Source organism: Scyliorhinus torazame, unplaced genomic scaffold, assembly GCF_047496885.1.
Source record: "Scyliorhinus torazame isolate Kashiwa2021f unplaced genomic scaffold, sScyTor2.1 scaffold_408, whole genome shotgun sequence".
NCBI classification, from domain to species: domain Eukaryota; kingdom Metazoa; phylum Chordata; class Chondrichthyes; order Carcharhiniformes; family Scyliorhinidae; genus Scyliorhinus; species Scyliorhinus torazame.
Genome location: NW_027308135.1, coordinates 105000 through 127076, shown reverse-complemented (window position 1 = coordinate 127076; position 22077 = coordinate 105000). Strand labels below are relative to the sequence as shown.

Below are 22077 nucleotides of genomic sequence, written 5' to 3'. Positions count from 1 at the left end.
ATGTAGACTCTTCTCCTGACTAGTCTTCCTTTCAGAAGGTTCTGAATGGTTCTGCCAATCGCAAGCAAAAACATGAGATGTCTCAGAATTTCAGACATGTCATGATATTCAAACACACACATCATGATAGACACACCAACAGACAAATCAGAACACACAACACCACAACCAATCACAGACAAAGACAGGAAACATATAAAAGCACAAACACGACACCTGGTGGACAGTATTAGCTGGAGACGAGGACAAGGACAGACATGCGACACGACACACTCAGGGAGACAGCACGTGCAGAGTATCCAGAACGAACTGTATATAAGAGTTAAAATAAAATAGAGTTGTACCACATACAACGGTGTTGGCTCATCTGTGCACCAGAGCACCCAACACCACATGGTACAGGAGTGGATCGATACCTGCCGGCATACCTCAGTGTACACAGACAACCAGCAGTGCCCAGGCAAAATGTTACAGCTCCCGGTTCCGCAGCCGCTCCAGTGCCATGGCGATCTCCGCGAAAACTGGCGGCGATTCCGGCAAGTGTTCGAATTGTTCCTGGTGGCAGCTGAACTCCAAGACCTGGATGATAGCAAAAAAATTGAATTTCTCATCACCATCGCCGGTGCAAGGGAAAGAGAAATATTCACAAGGTTCAGGTTCTTCAGGAGGCAGCAAAGGTACGATTACCAGGCAGTCCTGGACAAATTCTCCAAGTACTGTGAAGAAAACGCAATCCAATCGGCAAGTAAAGGTAAGAAAAGCGGCAGTACTCACCTCGTGGCCAGGATCCCGGAGCCCGAATTCCCAGAAGCCGAAATCCCGGGCCTGAGAGAGGGCTGGGTCGAGGTCGGCGGCCATCTTGCTAAAGGTATCACGCTAGCACAGTTGCGCGAGCAGTGCGCAGAACCGGAAGTTTCGTTTGCGCATGCGCAGTCAAGAAAACGGCCATCGGTAAAGGAACAGCGATCTGAGCATGCGCAGCCGCTTCCTACGTGCTACATACCGAGCGTCAGGATGTCAGAGGCCCCAGACCGCACCAATTTAAAGGGGAAACGTCCCAAATCCAATTTAAAAGGGAAACGTCCCAAATCAAAAAAACAAAAATCTGTTAAAGCTGTAAAACAACCTTCCCTCACCTGGAATGACAGCACATTGCCGCAAATTGACCCAGGAGATGAATTTGACCTCCGAAGAACCCTCCGACAAGCAGTTACCTACGCACAAGCCGATGATTCCGACCTCGAATACTTCGATGACGATCTTTACAGTGTTTCGGGACCTTGCGAGCCCAATGATAGCTCCGTGGTCCTATACGACTATGACTCGGACGAACCTTTCGTGTTGCACATCGGCGGCCCCCACATTGAATCCGACGCAGATGCGGATTCATTTTTCGGATTTGAAGATCTTCAACCCAGCAGATATGACGTCCCAACTTATCAGTGCCGGATAATGCTGCAGCCTGACATTAACAGTGCAAGCACATGGAGAGCGCCCTGCTGCCACACAGAGCGTGGTCCACGTCCCACTCAGCGTTCCCGACTCTATGAAAGAAGACATGCAAGACTCCAGAGCGCAGTCCTTGCACGAACAAGAAGTGACTCCAGAGTCACAAGCCTCCACAGCGATCTCGTGGACAGACTCCACAAAAGAAAAAACGCTTGACTCCGATGCGCAGTTCTTGCAGGAACAAGACCATGAGGGTCTAGCAACCTCTCCTGACCAACCAGCGGCAGACGATGCAAGTCTGCCATGCTCACGTGAACAGCAAGAAGGCTATAACAGCCTACCACGCTCCACTGCACAGCAGCATGACCATGACGGTCTCTCATACTACAATGAAGGGCACAGCGCTGATGACTGTTCAAGCCCAACTGAAGACAAGCCAAAGGAATCTCCTCTTCCAAGCCTGAAGGAAAAAGGTTCATGCGCTGACCTTCAGAATCATTGTAGCCGAACAGAGATTAATAATGCTGCACGGTCACAGAAGGATACTGAGGATTTGCTAAAGAAATTACCTGTATGTTTAACTTGCAAGGAGCAGACTGAGAATTGCCAGTGTTTTAGTACGAAAAAAAAATGGACAAGACATTGATCCTCAGTTAATGGAAATAACACAACCTGAATCATACCTACAGCAGGGACAAATGTCTCCCTTCAACTCAACACCGCAGAGTCCCAACTTCGGAGACCAGCAGTTAGTCAGTAATGACTCTTCAAACCTTGAGGGGAACATTAACGGCATTGAATCTAAACACACTCCACTGATCAATGAGCAGAACATTGGAGCAAGAATCCCGAGGACACCGACATCGAGTAGCCAGATAACAAATTTAAAACCCGCAGCAGTTTCAAGTGAACCAAGTGTGCTTTCCACTAATGGTGAAGATGCAGATAAGGTCGACCCGATTATCCATTGTACCACACTAACCCCAGTGATTAAGCAGTTATGTATGGGGAGTATAATGTGGGCAATTGAGAACAGTAAAAGAGAGACTGTGACCACGCCAGTCCCAGCAAAATCAGACCCAGAGACCATGAAGGCATGTACATTAGACAAAGATACATATGAGGTACCTGAGAAGAAAAGTGAAACGGAATGTTCTTTGGAAAATAGTACAATGTCGATAGAAACATTGGATCCTATATTCGAGACCATACATATGGGAGAATTTGGGGGTAATAAACAAGGTTCTGCAATGTCTGGGGGAAGATTTAAAATTCCAAAGAAGAAAAGCCCAAATGAAGGACAACGGCAAGACAATGACAGTCCACCGACATGGTGTGCACCACCAGATGAAAACTCTGACAATTCACCCAACCCTAGTGAACAGCAAGCTGCTAATGAGGATCTATCCACGGGATGTGAGACGAGTGATGACAGCATCCCACTTCCCATGCAAAAGGTGCAAGGTGACAGACCTCGCTTAGTGCGTACCGAGGCACTCAACGATCACGGTGGGAACACTGACGACTGCGGTGGCGGCGCACCGCTTCCACCCTCGATGGCTCGAGCCTCTCCACTGGTCGGTGCATTCCTGCATGTTCCGACTCCAGAAGTGCAGCTTCAGGGAATCTCGGCTGCCTCCAGTGAACCTGTTGGGACTCCGGACGGGGAGCATCGACGGAAGGCAGACCGGACTCCAGATGGGGAGCAGCCAAGCGTCGACTCTGATTCGCGCACGCCAGACCTTGCTCCGGATGGGCGGTGTCGCGGCCTCGGTGATGGCACGCTCAGGGTGACGGCGGATGCCACGGCAACAGGGAATGGATCGCGTGGCAGTCCCACTGGGTCGGCAGTGGCGACCAGCACCGGCGGTCCAAGACGGACACACCAATTCGTGCCATCGCCAGACGTTGATGCGAGCAACAATTCTCTCTCCAAGGCGACATGCTTCGACGTTTCTCTGCGGAGTCGCCCTTCCGGCACAGCAGGTGGCCGGAACCAGCGTGCACGGTCTCGGCCAACTTCTACATCTGGCACAGTCATCGCCTTGCATGACATTAGTGATGGTGCTTCTTCGATAGCAACGACCCATCGGCTACAAGATGCCGTCCACCACAAACATAAAAAGAAAAAAGACTCCACCTTGTTCCTAACTACAGTGACATCTCAGCACATAGAAATACACGAAGGAACTGTGTTACAGGCTGTTAGAACGCGCTACAATATTCACCTGGCCAGCAAAAAAACTTAGTAAACCAAACCACAGCCAAGGCAACACTAACAAAGATGTTGAATGTTATATTTGCACGAATGAAAAACCAAGCACTGCACGAAGTACAACAAATGGAAAAATAGAGACTTCGGCAACAGCATCACCTCCAACAGTCCAATGTGAACCAGTGTGAAACCAAATCTCCACAGCTGAACCGGCTTGAGGACCAGCCTATTCTTGAGGCGGTCACCCATTAGACTGGACTTATAACGCTGTTCATACGTTCAAAAAGTTAAACACTTCTGTATTATAACCTGTTGTTGTTTATCGTTCCAGATATCGTCTGACCGGACCACTGTTCAAGTTTTTTTTTTCTCGCATTCATGTTTTGTTATGGTACAACCTTGTTAGTGTGACGCACCCGACATCGCTCCATGTAAATAGTTACGTCATATACACACGCTGTACACAACACACACACACACTCTTAGTTGCACTCACGACACGATTATATTTATAACCACGTAGGCACATATCTTTGTAAAAAGGGGGGATGTCATGATATTCAAACACACACATCATGATGGACACACCAACAGACAAATCAGAACACACAACACCACAACCAATCACAGACAAAGACAGGAAACATATAAAAGCACAAACACGACACCTGGTGGACAGTATTAGCTGGAGACGAGGACAAGGACAGACATGCGACACGACACACTCAGGGAGACAGCACGTGCAGAGTATCCAGAACGAACTGTTTATAAGAGTTAAAATAAAATAGAGTTGTACCACATACAACTGTGTTGGCTCATCTGTGCACCAGAGCACCCAACACCACAAGACACACTGGCTGGGATTCTGCAATACGGCGGGTAAGTGTTGACGTCGACGTAAACACCGGAGTGTTTCATGCCGGCATCAATGGGCCTCCTGGCCCAGCGATTCCGTGGCCCACACGGGGCCTGCAATGCCGGCCGTGGATCCGTGCATGCGCGTGGCAGCCGCTTCCTTGCCGGGCCCGCGCAATGTGGCGGAGCCACACAGCGCGCTGGTGCGGAAGAAGGTAGGCCCCCCCCTCGGATCGCGCGCACCAGCTGATCGGTGGCCCTCGATCACGGGCTTGGCCGTCATTGAGACCCCCCCGGAATCTGATCTCCCTGACATCCCTACCAGGACGGCCACCGCGGCCGTGAGCCCGAGCTTCCGCCTGGTGGAACCATGTTAGAACTACGCCGGCGGGAACGTGGCCAGTCGAATGCGGAGAATCGCCGCGGGGGCCTCTTTCAATGCCCCCCCGACCGGCGCCGCATCGATCGCGCGTGCACGACTGGCGGTGACTCTCCAGTCGCCCGAGAATCACATCCCGGCGTCGGTACCAACGACATAGGTAAGAGTAGGGACGGGGTTTTAAAACAGGAATTTACGGAGCTAGGGTGGAAGCTGAGAGCCAGGACAAACCATGTTGTCATCTCTGGTTTGTTGCCGGTGTCACGAGATAGCGAGTTGAGGAACAGGAAGAGAGTGCAGATAAACACGTGGCTGCAGGGATGGTGTAGGAGGGAGGGTTTCAGTTACGTGGATAATTGGAGCACATTCTGGGGAAGGTGGGACCTGTACAAACAGGACGGCTTGCACCTGAACCAGAGGGGCACCAATATCCTGGGAGGGAAATTTGCTACTGCTCTTCGGGGGAGTTCAAACTAATTTGTCAGGGGGATGGGAAAACGAGCTGTAGTCCAGAAGCCAGTGTTGAGAGTAATGAGGTACTGAGGAGGGTATCAAGGTCGCAGGAGTGTACCGGCAGGCAAGAAGGTGGGCTGAAGTGTGTCTACTTTAATGCAAGGAGCATCCGGAATATGGTCGGTGACTTGGAGCGTGGATTGGTACTTGGGACTTCGATGTTGTGGCCATTACGTAGACATTGCTGGACCTTTGGCTTTGATTTTTATGTCATCATTGGCTACAGGAATAGTGCCAGAGGACTGGAGGACAGCAAATGTGGTCCCTTTGTTCAAAAAGGGGAGCAGAGACAACCCCGGCAACTATAGACCGGTGAGCCTCACGTCTATAGTGGGTAAAGTCTTGGAGGGGATTATAAGAGACAAGATTTATAATCATCTAGATAGGAATAATATGATCAGGGATAGTCAGCATGGCTTTGTGAAGGGTAGGTCATGCCTCACAAACCTTATTGAGTTCTTTGAGAAGGTGACTGAACAGGTAGACGAGGGTAGAGCAGTTGATGTGTATATGGATTTCAGCAAAGCGTTTGATAAGGTTCCCCATGGTAGGCTATTGCAAAAAATACGGAGGCGATACTAAAGTCGGTGGTGTTGTCGATAGTGTGGAAGGATGTAGCAGGTTACAGAGGGATATAGATAAGCTGCAGAGCTGGGCTGAGAGGTGGCAAATGGAGTTTAATGTAGAGAAGTGTGAGGTGATTCACTTTGGAAGGAATAACAGGAATGCGGAATATTTGGCTAATGGTAAAGTTCTTGAAAGTGTGGATGAGCAGAGGGATCTAGGCGTCCATGTACATAGATCCCTGAAAGTTGCCACCCAGGTTGATAGGGTTGTGAAGAAGGCCTATGGAGTGTTGGCCTTTATTGGTAGAGGGATTGAGTTCCGGAGTCGGGAGGTCATGTTGCAGCTGTACAGAACTCTGGTACGGCCGCATTTGGAGTATTGCGTACAGTTCTGGTCACCGCATTATAGGAAGGACGTGGAGGCTTTGGAGCGGGTGCAGAGGAGATTTACCAGGATGTTGCCTGGTATGGAGGGAAAATCTTATGAGGAAAGATTGATGGACTTGAGGTTGTTTTCGTTGGAGAGAAGAAGGTTAAGAGGAGACTTAATAGAGGCATACAAAATGATCAGGGGGTTGGATAGGGTGGACAGTGAGAGCCTTCTCCCGCGGATGGATATGGCGGGCACGAGGGGACATAACTTTAAACTGAGGGGTAATAGATATAGGACAGAGGTCAGAGGTAGGTTCTTTACGCAAAGAGTAGTGAGGCCGTGGAATGCCCTACCTGCTACAGTAGTGAACTCGCCAACATTGAGGGCATTTAAAAGTTTATTGGATAAACATATGGATGATAATGGCATAGTGTAGGTTAGATGGCTTTTGTTTCGGTGCAACATCGTGGGCCGAAGGGCCTGTACTGCGCTGTATTGTTCTATGTTCTATGTTCTATGTTCTATGGTTAGAACAGGGACAGGAATTGTTGTTGGAGGTATAAATGTTTCAGTAAGAGTAGGGAAGGTGGTAAAACAGGTGGAGTAGCATTGTTAATCAAGGATAGTTTAACGGCTGCAGAAAGGCAGTTCTAGGGGGATCTGCCTACTGAGGTAATATGGGCTGAAGTTAGAAATAGGAAAGGAGCGGTCACGTTGTTAGGAGTTTTGTATAGGCCCCCAAATAGTAATAGAGATGATGAGGAAGAAATTGTAAAGCAGATTATGGATAGGTGTGGAGGTCTCAGGGTAGTTGTCATGGGTGACTTTAACTTTCCAAATATTGATTGGAACCTCCATAGGTCGAACAGTGCAGATGGGGCAGTTTTGTACCGTGTGTGACACAATATGTGGATAGGCCGACGAGGTGTGGCTACATTGGATTTGGTACTGAGTAATGAACCGGGCCAAGTGTTCGATTTGTTTGTGGGAGAGCACTTTGGAGATAGTGACCACAATTCGGTGTCTTTCACTATTGCAATGGAGATTATTGGGCCATACGGCAGGGGGTTTATAATTGGGGGAGGGTAATTATGATGCAATTAGGCAAGAATTAGGGAGCATAAGATGGGAACAGAAACGGTCAGGGAACGGCACAAATGAAAAGTGGAGCTTGTTCAAGGAACAAATACTGCATGTCCTTGATAGGTATGTCCCTGTCAGGCAGGGAGAAAATGGCCGTGTGAGGGAACCATGTTTCACAAAAGGGGTTGAATGTCTTGTCAAGCGGAAAAAGGAAGCGTATGTAAGGATGAGAAAACAAGGTTCAGTTGGGCCACTTGAGGGTTACAAGGTAGCGAGGAATGAGCTAAAAAAGGGCTTAGGAGAGCCAGTAGGGGGCATGAGAAGTCCTTGGCGGGTCAGATCAAGGAAAACCCCAAGGCTTTTTACTCTTATGTGAGAAGAAAAAGAATGACCAGGGTGAGGTTAGGGCTGGTCAAGGACTGCAGTGGGAACTTGTGCATGGAGTCAGAAGAGATAGGAGAGGTATTGAATGAATACTTTTCTTCGGTATTCACCAAGGAGAGGGGCTATGTTTTTGAGGATGACAGTGTGATACAGGCGGGTAGGCTGGAGGAGGTAGATGTTCTAAGGGAAAATGTATCAGCAATTTTGAAAAACCTGAGGGTTGACAAGTCCCCTGGGCCAGATGGGATATATCCGAGGATCCTTTGGGAGGCAAGGAATGACATTGAAGAGCCTTTGGCTTTGATCTTTGGGTCCTCACTGTACACGGGGATAGTGCCAGAGGACAGGAGAGTGGCGAATGTTGTTCCTCTGTTCAAGAAAGGGAATCAAAATGACCTTGGTAATTATAGGCCAGTTAGTCTTACTTTGGTGGTCGGTAAGTTATTGGAAAGGGTCCTGAGGGATAGGATTAATGACCATTTGGAAAGACGCAGCTTAATCCGGGATAGTCAACACGGATTCGTAAAGGGTAAGTCTTGCCTCACAAATTTGATTGAATTCTTTGAGGAGGTAACTAAGTGTGTCGACGAAGGTAGTGCAGTTGATGTCGCATACATGGATTTCAGTAAGGCGTTTGATAAGATTCCCCATGGTCGGCTCATGAAAAAAGTAAGGAGGTGTGGGATAGAGGGAAATTTGGCCAATTGGATAAGTAACTGGCTATCACACAGAAGACAGAGGGTGGTGGTGGATGGAAAATTTTCTGACTGGAGACCAGTTACCAGCGGTGTACCACAGGGATCAGTGCTGGGTCTACCGTAATTTGTGATTTTTATAAATGACTTGGAGGAGGGGGCTAAAGGGTGGGTCAGTAAATTTGATGATGACACCAAGATTGGTGGAGTAGTGGATGAGGTGGAGGGCTATTGCAGGCTGCAAAGAGACATTGATAGGATGCAGAGCTGGGCCGAAAAATGGCAGACGGAGTTTAACCCTGATAAGTGCGAGGTGATTCATTTTGGTAGAAAAATTTGAATGCGGATTACAGGGTCAACGGCAGGGTTCTGAGGAATGTGGAGGAACAGCGAGATCTTGGCGTTCATGTCCACAGATCTCTGAAGGTTGCCACTCAAGTGGATAGAGCCGTGAAGAAGGCCTATAGTGTGTTAGCGTTTATTAACAGGGGGCTTGAGTTTAAGAGCCGTGGGGTTATGCTGCAACTGTACAGGACCCTGGTGAGACCACATTTGGAGTATTGTGTGCAGTTTTGGCCACCTCATCATAGGAAGGATGTGGAAGCATTGGAAAGGGTGCAAAGGAGATTTACCAGGACGCTGCCTGGATTGGAGGGTAGGTCTTATGAAATGAAATGAAAATCGCTTATTGTCACAAGTAGACTTCAAATGAAGTTACTGTGAAAAGCCCTTAGTCGCCACATTCCGACACCTGTTCAGGGAGGCTGTTACGGGAATTGAACCGTGCTGCTGGCCTGCCTTGGTCTGCTTTCAAAGCCAGCGATTTAGCCCTGTGCTAAACAGCCTCTGAGGAAAGGTTGAGGGAGCTACGGCTTTTCTCATTGGAGCGAAGTGTTAAGTAATGGGTTAAGAGACGTTAAGCCTTGGAGAGGCGGTGGATATGGCCTTTTATATAAGTCAGATATTGACAGAAATTTTGGGATTAGGGGATTTGGGTAATATACCTATTGACTGTCACATTGACAATAAATCTCTGGGAAAATGTGCACTCTACAAAATGTGTCAATGAAAAGAGGTTACGGATAGACATCGCAAGTTTGAAGCAGATGTTGGACAGAGGGGAAATAACAAAAATTAAATGGGTCGACAGTAGCTATCAACTGTCAGACTGTTTTACGAAAAGAGGGGCGAGTTCACAGAAACTTTTGGATATTGTTAATGAAGGGTGCTTGTTTCTGTGACTTTTTTTTTTTCTCGTCCAAACAAAAAAAATCTGAAAAAATCATGTGTGTGTTTCAAGTTTCTTGAAATTTTGTTTTCACTTAATTATTTTTTTCTCCATGGAAGGGGAGACTTAAGTAATGGGTTAAGAGACATTGCAATTAGCTGTCTCATTTATGTTAAGTATCCATTAATTGACATTGATATGTAAAGGGGCTTCAGATGGCCTCTGTCAGGTGATGTATAGTTAGAGTTTTGTGCAAAGTCTGTTGGAATGAAATAAATGTGCGTTGGTGAAAAAGGAACAGAACTTTAGACTCTTCATATCACAGCAACTAAAACGTCTAACACGAAGGAGGATGAGAGGCGACTTAATAGAGGTTTATAAGATGATGAGGAGGATAGATAGAGTGGACGTTCAGAGACTATTTCCTCGGGTGGATGTAGCTGTTACAAGGGGGCATGACGATAAGGTTTGGGGTGGGAGATATAGGAGGGATGTCCGAGGTCAGTTCTTTACTCAGAGAGTGGTTAGAGCCTGCTGTGATAGTGGAGTCGGACACTTTAGGAACTTTCAAGCGGTTATTGGATAGGGACATGGAGCAGACCAGAATGACAGGGAGTGGGATAGCTTGATCTTGGTTTCGGACAAAGTTTGGCACAACATTGAGGGCCAAAGGGCCTGTTCTGTGCTGTACTGTTCTATGTTCTACGTTCTACTAGTCACTTTCCTGTTAGAACCCGGGTTCGATTCTGACCTAAGGTGACTGTCTGTGTGGAGTTTGCACATTCCCCCCTTGTCTGTGTTGGTTTCCTCCGGGTGCTCCGGTTTCCTCCCACAGTCCAAAGATGTGCAGGTTAGATGGATTGGCCATGTTTAATTACCCCTTAGTGTCCAAAAAAGGATGGTGGGGTTAAGAGCTTACGAAGATAGGGTGGATGCGTGAGCCTCGGTGGGGTGCTCTTGCAGAGGGTCGGTGCAAACTCGATGGGCCAAATGGCCTCCTTCTGCACTGTAATGATTCTATTTCTAAGACCAATTATGTGGATAATTTTGGCTTTACTGTTTCGGCAGTAGGCGCATTGCCTATGGAAACAGTAATTTTCATTGAGTTCAATAGACATAAGAATTTGATTGCTTCTATAATGAGTGGACAATTCACCCCAGTGTACAAGCTAAACGGTGAATAAGAAAATTATCCTGGCAGTTTTTAGGTCATAGGGAATATTGGACCCGGTTGTGCGAATGTAATTTCGTACCAATTTAAATTTATAAATTGCATTCTTATTTACATAATTCTTTAATAAAACTTACAGTCATTTGGAAGTATAGAAGTTAGTTTATTTGCAATGGTCTTTTCTTGATTTGAGGATGGCAGCATATTGGACTGTAACAAAATTTATTTCTAGAGGGCTAGAATTGATAAGTAGAGACGTTACGCTAAACCTGCAGTGAATCTTTGTTTTTTTTTAAATGTATTTTATTACAAACATGTATCAAAACAGTTACAGGAAATAAACATCCCGGGAAACATGCTTCCCTGCAAGAAAAATAGAGTCTGTACAAATTTTCCCCCTTTTTCCCCCACCCACCTGCGACAAAAAGCTACTCAAGCACAGTCACAAACATCCCCCACCTTTACTCAACCCCCTCTGCTAAACCGCTTAACTCATACTTTATCTTCTCTAACCGCAAGAAGCCCATCAGGTCACCCAACCAGGCAGCTACCACCGGTGGCGATGCCGACCGCCACTCCAGCAAAATTTGCCGCCGTGCAATCAGAGGGCGAAGGCCACAACATCGACCTTCCTTCTCTCCATGAGCTCCGGCTTCTCTGAAACCCCAAATATCACCACCAAAGGGTCCGGGTCCACCTCTTCCTTCACTACACTGGCTAAGATCGCGAACACTCTCGCCCAGAATCTTCCCACTTTTTTGTAACCACAAAACATTTGCGCATGATTTTCTGGCCCCTGCCTACACGTCTCACACTCATCTGCTACCCCCTGAAAGAACCCACTCATTCTTGCCCGAGTCATATGCACTCTGTGCACCACCTTAAATTTTATCAGGCTCATCCTTGCACAAGAGGAGGTCCCGTTTACCTTTCGTAGTGCCTCACTCCATACTCCCCAGTTGATCTCCCCTCCCAAATCCGCTTCCTGTTTCTCCTTGATCTTCACCACCCGCTCACCTCCCTGCTTCCCCAGCCACTTGTATATATCCCCAATTCTTTCCTCCACTTCCACATCCGGAAACAATAGTCGCTCAAGCAGAGTGTATCCCGGCAACCCTCCAGACCTTTTGCGCAAAGTCTCTAGCCTGCAGATACCTGAACTCACTCCTCCTCGGCAACTCTACCTTCTCCCTTAGCTCCTCCAAACTGGCCAAATCTTCCTCCAAATACAAATCCCTCACCTTGACCAGCCCCACTTCCCTACACCTCCTGCATACACTATCCATCCCCCCTGGCTCAAACTCATGATCGTCGCACAGCGGGGTTAGCACCAACATCCCTTCCACCCTAAAATGCCTCCTCAGCTGGTTCCATATCTTCGCCATGGACTGCACTACTGGGCTCTCTGAATACCGACTCGGAGCCATTGGCAATGCTGCCGCCACCATAGCCCTCAAACTAGACCCCTTACAAGATTCCTCCTCCATCCTAACCCACTCTACACCTTCTCCTTCCCACCACCGCCGCACCTTGTCCAAATTCACCGCCCAATAATAATGAAGCAGGTTCGACAACGCCAACCCCCCTGCTGCCTCTGCCTCTGTAGCAGGGTCCGCCCCACCCTCGGCATCTTCCTCACCCATACAAAGTCTGAGATGATCGTGTCCACTTAAAGATCGGGAGAGCCTGAAAGAGAACCTCGGCAGAATATTCATTTTCACCACTTGGACCCTCCCCACCAACATTAAGTGCAGTGAACCCCACTTCTTAAGATCCTCTTTGGCTTCCTCCACTAGCTTTGTTAAGTTCTACTCATGGTGCCCCGTCCATTCCCTCACTACCTGAATCCCCAAATACCTAAACCTATCCTTCGCTACCGTAAATGACATCCTCCCTAAATTAGCTGTCCCAGCTCATTCACCGGGAATACCTCACTTTTCCCTCCATTCAGTTTGTACCCTGAGAACCAACCGAACCTCCCCAGCAGGCCCATAATCCTTCCCATACTCTCCAACGGATCTGAAACATACAGCAAGAGGTCATCGGCATAGAGTGACACCCAATGCTCCCTCTGTCCCCATATAATCCTCCGCCACTCCGCCGACCCCCTGAAAGCCATCAGCAATGGCTCTATGGCCAGCGCAAACAGCTGGGTGTGTGCTGAGGAGTGTGGAGCATTCTAAAATATAGGTGTAAAAACCTTTGACAACTTTGAATGTCATTATTAGATGCTTTATTGTACATACATGTGTTTTAAATGTGGGTATTCATCATGGGGATCTGTTCTGCAAACGTAAGTTGACTCTTACTTTAACCAGAATTGTGTAATTGTTGTCATACATTACTTTTCCAATTGTCAAAAGTGTCATAATGCATTAAAACGTGTAAAAGAAAATGTCCTGATGGCCTCTGCTGTCATGTTTTGTCCAATGTTAGGGCAGCACGGTGGCGCAGTGGTAGCACTGCAGTCTCACGGCGCCGAGGTCCCAGGTTCGATCCTGGCTCTGGGTCACTGCCCGTGTGGAGTTTGCACATTCTCCCCATGTTTGCGTGGGTTTTGCCCCCACAACCCAAAGATGTGCAGGGCAGGTGGATTGAACATGCTAAATTGCCCCTTAATTGGAAAAAATGAATTGGGTACTCTAAATTTTAAAAAAATGTTTTGTCCAATGTTATAAATAAATTGACATTTCTGGCTGCAAGAGGGCCCAGTTTGGGGGTGTCTTTGCCTTTTGCTCCGGGAGAGTAGTCTTCAAACCCGGTGGTTGTCTCCACTTTACAAATATGGAGGTAACTCCAGCAGCATTTGAAGGTGGCATCAACGTCTAGGAGGGCCCTATTTGTATCATAGAATTTACAGTGCAGAAGGAGGCCATTAGGCCCATCGAGTCTGCACCGACTCTACCCAAGGTCAACACCTCCACCCTATCCCTATAACCCAGTAACCCCACCCAACACTAAGGGCAATTTTGGACACTAAGGGCAATTTATCATGTCCAATCCACCTAACCTGCACATCTTTGGACTGTGGGAGGAAACCGGAGCACCTGGAGGAAACCCACGCACACACGGGGAGGATGTGCAGACTCCGCACAGACAGTGACCCAAGCCGGAATTGAACCTGGGACCCTGGGCTGTGAAGCAATTGTGCTATCCACAATGCTACCGTGCTGCCCCCACTTATTCGAACCTGTGAAGTTGGATGCCAGATTTGGGGGTGGAAGGATTTATTTTTGGAGGGGCTGTTTGCCAGCCTGCAGGAGCTGAAAGAAAAAGTCAGGCTCTTGTGGTCGGACGAGCTTAGGTACCTCCAGGTTTGGAATTTTGTTCGGACATTTCTGACATTTCCGGTGGTGCCAACTTCAACCTTGGTGGATAGGGTTCTTTCATGTTCAGGGTTGGAAGAGGGGAGTACACCCGGCATCTATGGAAGGTTTTGGGGGAAGAGTCAGCCTCAGTGGAGGGGGTGAAGTCCAAATGATAGGAGGAGTTGGGATTCATGCTGGATGAGGAGGTGTGGAGTGAGTACTTCCACAGGGTGAAACCTACGTCATCATGTGCGAGGTTGAATCTGATCCAGCCTCAGGTAGTGTTTAGGATGCTCCTCATCAAGGCCAGAATGAGTTGTTCCATTGAGAGGATTGAGGATAGGTGTGAGCGCTGCAAGAGGGCCTGCAAACTACACACACATGTTCTGGTCCTGTCCCAAGCTTGAGGGTTTCTGGGTCTCTTTTTTCAGCACCATATCGGCAATTCTGCATATTGAACTGGAGCTCTGTCCTTTAGTGGCTATATTTGGGGTGTGAACCATGCCGGAGTTGTGGGCGGGGGCGGATGCCTTGGCATTCGTCTCGCTAGTTGCTCGGAGGTGCATCCTCCTGAGTTGCTACCTAGCGCCTCGGCATCACTAGGTGACTTAATGTAGTTTTTGCACCTTGAGAAGGTCAAATATACTGTGGGGGTCAATTGAAGGATTCTACCGTAGATGGCAACCGTTCATATTGTACTTTAAGGAATTAGTCATTGTTAGCTGTTAGAAGCGGGTAGGGGAAAAGTGAGGGGGTTTCCTAGACTATTGTTTTTATAGTTTAGTTTGCTGTTGTTTGTAATTTTTGGACTTTCTATATAAATGATAAGAGTTTAAATGAAATATTTTAAAGAAAAGAATTAAGTGATGTTGGTTATGTCTTCATTTCTGTTCTGTGTCATCGGTTGCAGAATATTTTTATCCTATTTTCTTACCTTTTCTCTTTTAAAGGTCCTAATGCTTGTGGGAATGTGTACATTTACATGTTTGGAGGGAGTGGGGGGCACCACGTCTGACTTTACCACGTCATCAGTACAATTTCTAGGTGGAAGCCGTGATGCATTTATGACGGGATACCTTTGCATGACCCTGAGCAATGTTTCTGTGAGATGATTGTCATGGCATGACAAGAGAAGAGATGGGTCAGCACTTAAAGGGGCGGACGCACATAATGAGCAAATCCTCTACTAGAAGCCTCAACCAACCAAGGGGATATAAAAGTGTTTGAGTTGAAACTGGATGAGAGACGATGATTTCTCCATCAGAAAAATGCCCCTCACTATCCCAGGGACTACTGCCAAGCGTTATCTGTGGTTCCAAATAGCACCCATCAGAGGGAAAGGTGATAAGGAACAAGCTCCACCTGTGCAAAACATTTTGTTGAAGGGGGCAATCGAAGCTCGCTGCAATCTTACTTGCGGAGTTAGGGTAGAAAAATTCAGCAGGAAAGTAGTGTTATGCCTTCATCCTCACCACTATTTATCGTAACAATGAGGATTATAACTGTTTCTGTTTTTATTCAAGATTTGCATATCAGTAAATGTAGATACTGGAGATTACAGATAGCAGAGACTCTGGGTGATTTTTTTTTATCCTTCCCTAGTTTAACGGTAGTGCTCTTATGCACCTTTCATGAGATGAATAGTACCTGAATATTGATGAATGCTTGCCAAATCAGGAAATTGTTAAATGGAGTTAAATTGCATTGTTGAGTCATGGATTTTGACAACTTTTGTGTGTGAAATAATTAACAAAATAAAATTAAAATTGCCCTTTATGTGTTCTCGATTGTTCACACCATTCTTTATTCTTGCAGATATACAATCAAGTACAGGATGGGGAATCACTTACTGCGGACAATGTAATCAGTTTTATGAAAAAGAAGTACCCACGAGTTGATGTTCAAAACATCTTGGGTGTTGATTCTGAATTTGATGATCAAAGGATGGTGAGTAGTACAAGTGCTGGTTTTAAGTTATACTGATGTCTCTTATTACATTGGGCTGGATTTAAAGGAAAGCCCAAATATACAGTTTTTAATATGCTTTGCAAGTTCCTCACAAGTTATAATTTTATGTCCCATGTTATGATCCCCATGGAGACTAATAAACCAAAGAACCACATTTACTGAATGAATCCTCCCATGACAAAGCCAATGGAAAAGATTTTACTTTTTATAACTATTACTATAACTATTATTTTATAACCAAATCAAAATCAATGTAAATTAAACATGAATTGACAAACACATTGGATTCAATATAAATTATAAATTGCTCATTAAATAGAAGAATAGAAAATAGGAACAGGAGTAGGTCATTTGGCCCTTTGAGTCTGCTCCACCCTCTGTCACAAAGTCATACTCACGTGCTCTTCCCATATCCTTGACAATTTGGAATCTAGATTGTCTATTTCCATCTTAAATATATTCAGTGACTTGGCCTCCAGCCTTCTGTGGTGGAGAATTTCACAGGTTCACCGCCCTCTGGGTGAAGATGTTTCTCTGCATCTCGGTTCTTAATCCTTGGCCAACAGCAGTACCCGACCAACCCAAAATGCATCAGCATCAAGATGACCACACGTCTGGAGATCCTCCTCAACTCTGATAACAACTGTCTTAATGGTGTTGATCCATCAATATCACCTTCAAGTCACAAAACAGCTGCAGAAATCTTCACAGAAATTCTTCAACCTATCTGTACTGCACCACTAGCTCAAAGCGCTCTTTGTATTCAAAGAGAAAATACTGGAAAATCTCAGCAGGTCTGGCAGCATCTGTAGGGAGAGAAAAGAGCTGTCTCAATACATCTTAAATGATGCTATCATGCCCGCCTCTACCACCTTCGCCGGCAATGCGTTTCAGGCACCCACCACCCTCTGCGTAAAGAACTTTCCACGCATATCTCCCTGAAACTTTTCCTCTCTCACCTTGAACTCGTGACTCCTAATAATTGAGTCCCCCACTCTGGGAAAAAGCTTCTTGCTATCCACCCTGTCTATACCTCTCATGATTTTGTAGACCCCAATGAGGTCCCCCCTCAACCTCTGTCTTTCTAATGAAAATAATCCTAATCTACTCAACCTCTCTTCACAGCTAGCACCCTCCATACCAGGCAACATCCTGGTGAACCTCCTCTGCACCCTCGCCAAAGCATCCACATCATTTTAATAATGTGGAGACCAGAACTGTACGCAGTATACCTTCAGGGTACAATGGACCTGAACACCCAGATCTCTCTGTACATCAATTTTCCCCAGGGCATTTTTCATATAGTTCACTCTTGAATTGGATCTTCCAAAATGCATCACCTCGCATTTGCCCGGATTGAACTCCATCTGCCATTTTTCTGCCCAACTCTCCAATCTATCTATATTCTGCTGTATTCTCTGACAGTCCTCTTCACTATCTGCTACTCCACCAATCTTAGTGTCATCTGCAAACTTGCTAATCAGACCACCTATACCTTCCTCCAGGTCATTTATGTATATCACAAACAACAGTGGTCCCAGCACGGATCCCTGTGGAACACCACTGGTCACAGTTCTCCATTTTGAGAAACTCCCTTCCACTACTACTCTCTGTCTCCTGTTGCCCAGCCAGTTCTTTATCCATCTAGCTAGTACACCCTGGACCCCATGAGACTTCACTTTCTCCATCAGCCTACCATGGGAACCTTGTCAAATGCCTTACTGAAGTCCATGTATATGACATCTAGAGCCCTTCCCTCATCAATCAACTTTGTCACTTCCTCAAAGAATTCTATTAAGTTGGTAAGACATGACCTTCCCTGCACAAAACCATGTTGCCTATCACTGATAAGCCCATTTTCTTCCAAATGGGAATAGATCCTATCCCTCAGTATCGTCTCCAGCAGCTTCCCTACCACTGATGTCAGGCTCACCATTCTATAATTACCTGGAATATCCCTGCTACCCTTCTTAATCAAGGGGACAACATTAGCAATTCTCCAGTCCTCCGGTACCTCATCCGTGTTCAAGGATGCTGCATAGATATCTGTTAAGGCTCCAGCTATTTCTTCTCTCACTTCCCTCAGTAACCTGGGATAGATCCCATCTGGACCTGGGGACTTGTCCACCTTAATGCCTTTTAGAATACCCAACACATCCTCCCTCCTTATGCCGACTTGACCGAGAGTAATCAAACATCTATCCCTAACCTCAACATCCGTCATGTCCCTCTCCTCGGTGAATACCGATGCAAAGTACTCGTTAAGAATCTCACCCATTTTCTTTGACTCCACGCATAACTTTCCTCCTTTGTCCTTGCGTGAGCCAACCCTTTCTCTAGTTAACCTCTTGTTCCTTATATATGAATAAAAGGCTTTGGGATTTTCCTTAACCCTGTTTGCCAAAGATATTTCATGACCCCTTTTCGCCCTCTTGACTCCTCGTTTCAGATTGGTCCTACATTCCCGATATTCTTCCAAAGCTTTGTAGCCACTTAAATTGGCCAACTCCCGATTCAAAATGGCGAACGGCAAAGGCTGATGGGAAAGTCAGCCAACAAGACAAAACCCAGCAGCTGCGTATTTACCTCTGCAAAAACCAGACAACATCGATACCAGCGGTCATCAGCATAACAAAGTGAACAGCCATCTGCATACTGATGAGCAATCCCCGGGAACAATAAGCAACATTTTGACACACAAAGCAAAGCCAGACTACTCGGCGCCAGCAGGAGCCAAAGCAGAGGAGGTGAACGAGCACCTCAAGACCGCCCATCGATCAGGGAACCGCTCCAGTATTGGAGAAAATCGAACCAAGCGATTGGGACAAAGTCCAATCACTTGGGACCAGGTGCAGGGTCCGCCCCGAAAGGTGGGAAGCCCCTGGGGACTATAACAATTGAGCCCCAAGTTGAAATCGCTCTCTTCTCCACTTCTTCTCCACCTCTTCGCTCTCTTCACGCTCTTCTTCCTGCCCGGGTCACCCAGCAACAACGAACCAACATTGACCGTGACCGGTGCAGTGACTCCAGTGATCATCGAACTCGGAAGTCTTAATTCAACGCTCGCTACGAGCTAGGCGCTCCTAACTACCAATCCGTACCAAGTTCGAATCCCGCAGACTCAGAACCCGAACAAAAGGCTGTGGGCCAGTTCAAAGTTAAGTATAGGCCTGTTAGTTGTAGAAGTAGCTTAGACGTAGAATTTGTGCATGAGTAGCGATTACTGTGTATAATAAATGTGCTTTGATTTAAATCGTACTAATTGGATTGGATTATTGATCATTACTCGGACTTGAACCTCGTGGCGGTATCATAAAGATACCTGGCGACTCGAGAGCAAAGGTAATAAAACAGAGCAATTGAACCAAGGAGAAAATTAGCAACATTATTTGGCGACATCCTGACGGGACCCGATCTAGAAGTGGAAAACCACTCCGGGAGAACCCAAGAATTTGAATTAGAGATCCAATTTGAAACAGAAAACCACAAGTGTTCAAGCAGTTCTGATCAATACTCATAATTCGGAAATGTGTGTATGCATGTGTAACTAACAGGGCGATAAGGTAAAACGGATAGATTTCTTGTTGCAACAAAACTGTCGGAAGTTTGTATTTCGGAAAGTAGCGAAAGCCGTACCCGTATTTACAGCACCGCCTTAATACCCCTGTCCTAAATTTGAAGAGCAGCATTCGGATAGGAAGGATGGCAATGCAGCGCCTAATGAACCCAGAGGAATTTGCGGTCGCAGCGACCAGCAGCAGTAGAGTGGGACAATGTCCCATTTGGGAGGAAGAGATCAGGAAATATCTCAAAGGGAAAGGATGGCCCCTTTGGAATGAATTCTGTGACAACGAGGAATCAGGTCCCGGGAGAAGAGGACATACTTGGTGGGAGAACCTGAGCGAGATCGACAAAAAGAGCTTAGGGAAAGCTCGCAAGCCGATGGCAATTGTGTCCTGCTTGGCACAATTGCGAGGCACAGAGGAGGTCGTTAGGACGCTCCGGAAAGAAGTTGAGGGCATACATCAAATGAGTACGGTCGATGTAAGCGAGGTAGAAAAAGAAAATTTGGAATTGAGAAGGAAGTTGGCAGCAAAAGATGGAGAGGTGGAGGATGCCAAAAGGGCTCACCAGTCTTGTCTGGCGCACTTAAGCAGCTTCCAGTCTCAATACGAAAAGGCCTATCAGGACACGCAACGTGCAGTCCTGGTACGTGAAGAAACAGAAGAGCAGGTAGAAGCGTTACAGAGACAGTGTAGCGATCTCAAGGCAGCATTAAGGGCACTCCATGCTGCCACCACAGAACAAAGACAAAGCACGCTAGATCACGCAAAGTGCCGGAAGCAGATTGCAGAGCTGCAATCGCTGCTTTCAGTTCAGAAAGGTTTCCAGGAAACCTTTGGAGAAAAATTAGATCAGGAAGACGGCCCTGATTGGGAAGAATTGAATGAAACAGCGCAGAGATATGTTCAGGGAACATGTGCGCAGGGAAAGCCACAAAAGAGGAAAGCGCCCCAACCCCCCACAGAGCAGATAGTTCAAGCTCCAATGAACCCAGTAACCACCCACCGCACAGCCAAATCGGACAATGTGGAATTTCTACACTCCACCCCCTTAACAGTGACCCAATTACGGGACGCATGCGATAAGATCACACCGTTCCTCCCCACCTCAGACCCCCACCATTTCTTTGCCACAGTAAAGCATCAGGTGACCATGTACGGCTTGGATGAGCGAGAGCATGTAAAGCTCACGGTTTTAAGTTTAGATCCTTCAGTAGCAGCAGCCCTTCCTGACCCACAGAATGTAGGAGGAGGCACCCTTGCAGAAATGCATACCGCGATCCTGGATGCGATCGGGTATAACCGGGGTGACACCGTAGATGGCCTCAACAAATGTAGGCAAAAGAAATCCGAGCACCCCACAGCGTTTGCTGGACACCTGTGAATCCACTTTGCAGCAGTCTTTGGAGACTTAGACTGTGCCCATTTGTCCCCAGACAACATGGCCAAATGGACCCGCACCCTTATCTCCCATGCCACAGAAACAGGACAGAAAGCTTGCGCGAGTTATGATCTCTCAGAGGAGGCCCATAATGAGAAGTGGGTAGTGAAAAGATTGTCCCGCGCTTGGGAGCAATCTATACGAAGTAAGCCCGCAGTCAAGAATCCCGAGGAAAAGCAGGCCGGAGCAGATATGCAGGCAGTAAAAACACACCAGAACCCCGCATAGGTGAATGAAGGAAAGAACAGCCCCCCACCCAAGTCACAGGAGTGTTACAACTGCGGACAGTTGGGACACTTCGCAAGAGAGTGCAATGCCCCTAAAAAGCCACAGAGAGCCCAGCAGACGGGCACGCTGAGTAAGAAAAAGACAGAGTCCATTCATAGCGTTAGCGCCCGTTCAGATCAGATGGACTTGACCGGAATAGACTGACGGTGTACGGGCTCCCCCAGTTGGGTCTGCGACACCCTTTGGGATAGGTCCGGACAACCGGTAGTTGCAGCGAAAATTCGGGGACAGCCCATCGAATTTCTCTGGGGCACAGGAGGGTCCCGCACCACAATAAATTCCTCCACCCTGTTTCAAAAAGACACGTGGCCCACTACAGCCACGATCACCCTCAGCGGCTTTACAGGCCACTCACAGCAGGGACACATCACAGCCCCCATCCCAATTCAAATCAGTAACATCACCACCAAGCACCCCGTAGTTTTAGTTGACCTGCCCCACACAGCAGAACACATTCTGGGAATCGATTTAATGAATTCCCATAATCTTTCATTCGATCCAGTCAACCAGTGTGTCTGGAAGATGGCAAAATCCGCAAGAGCCCCCGCAACGCTCAACATAGGAGAGTACGCGAACAAAATTAGCGCAGTAGGCGAAT

General features: G+C 47.1%; 1 protein-coding gene across 1 annotated transcript in view; it reads left to right on the top strand.

Annotated features, from left to right (window-relative positions):
- The window catches only part of LOC140406279 (UDP-glucose:glycoprotein glucosyltransferase 1-like), a gene marked incomplete at both ends in the record, with an annotated part of 178975 nt that overhangs the window by 54134 nt on the left and 102764 nt on the right, over positions 1 to 22077 (top strand). Inside the window, one exon of the mRNA XM_072494390.1 lies at positions 16035 to 16166. Coding sequence (XP_072350491.1) covers positions 16035 to 16166 — 132 coding nt within the window. The remainder of the gene's footprint in view (positions 1 to 16034; positions 16167 to 22077) is intronic.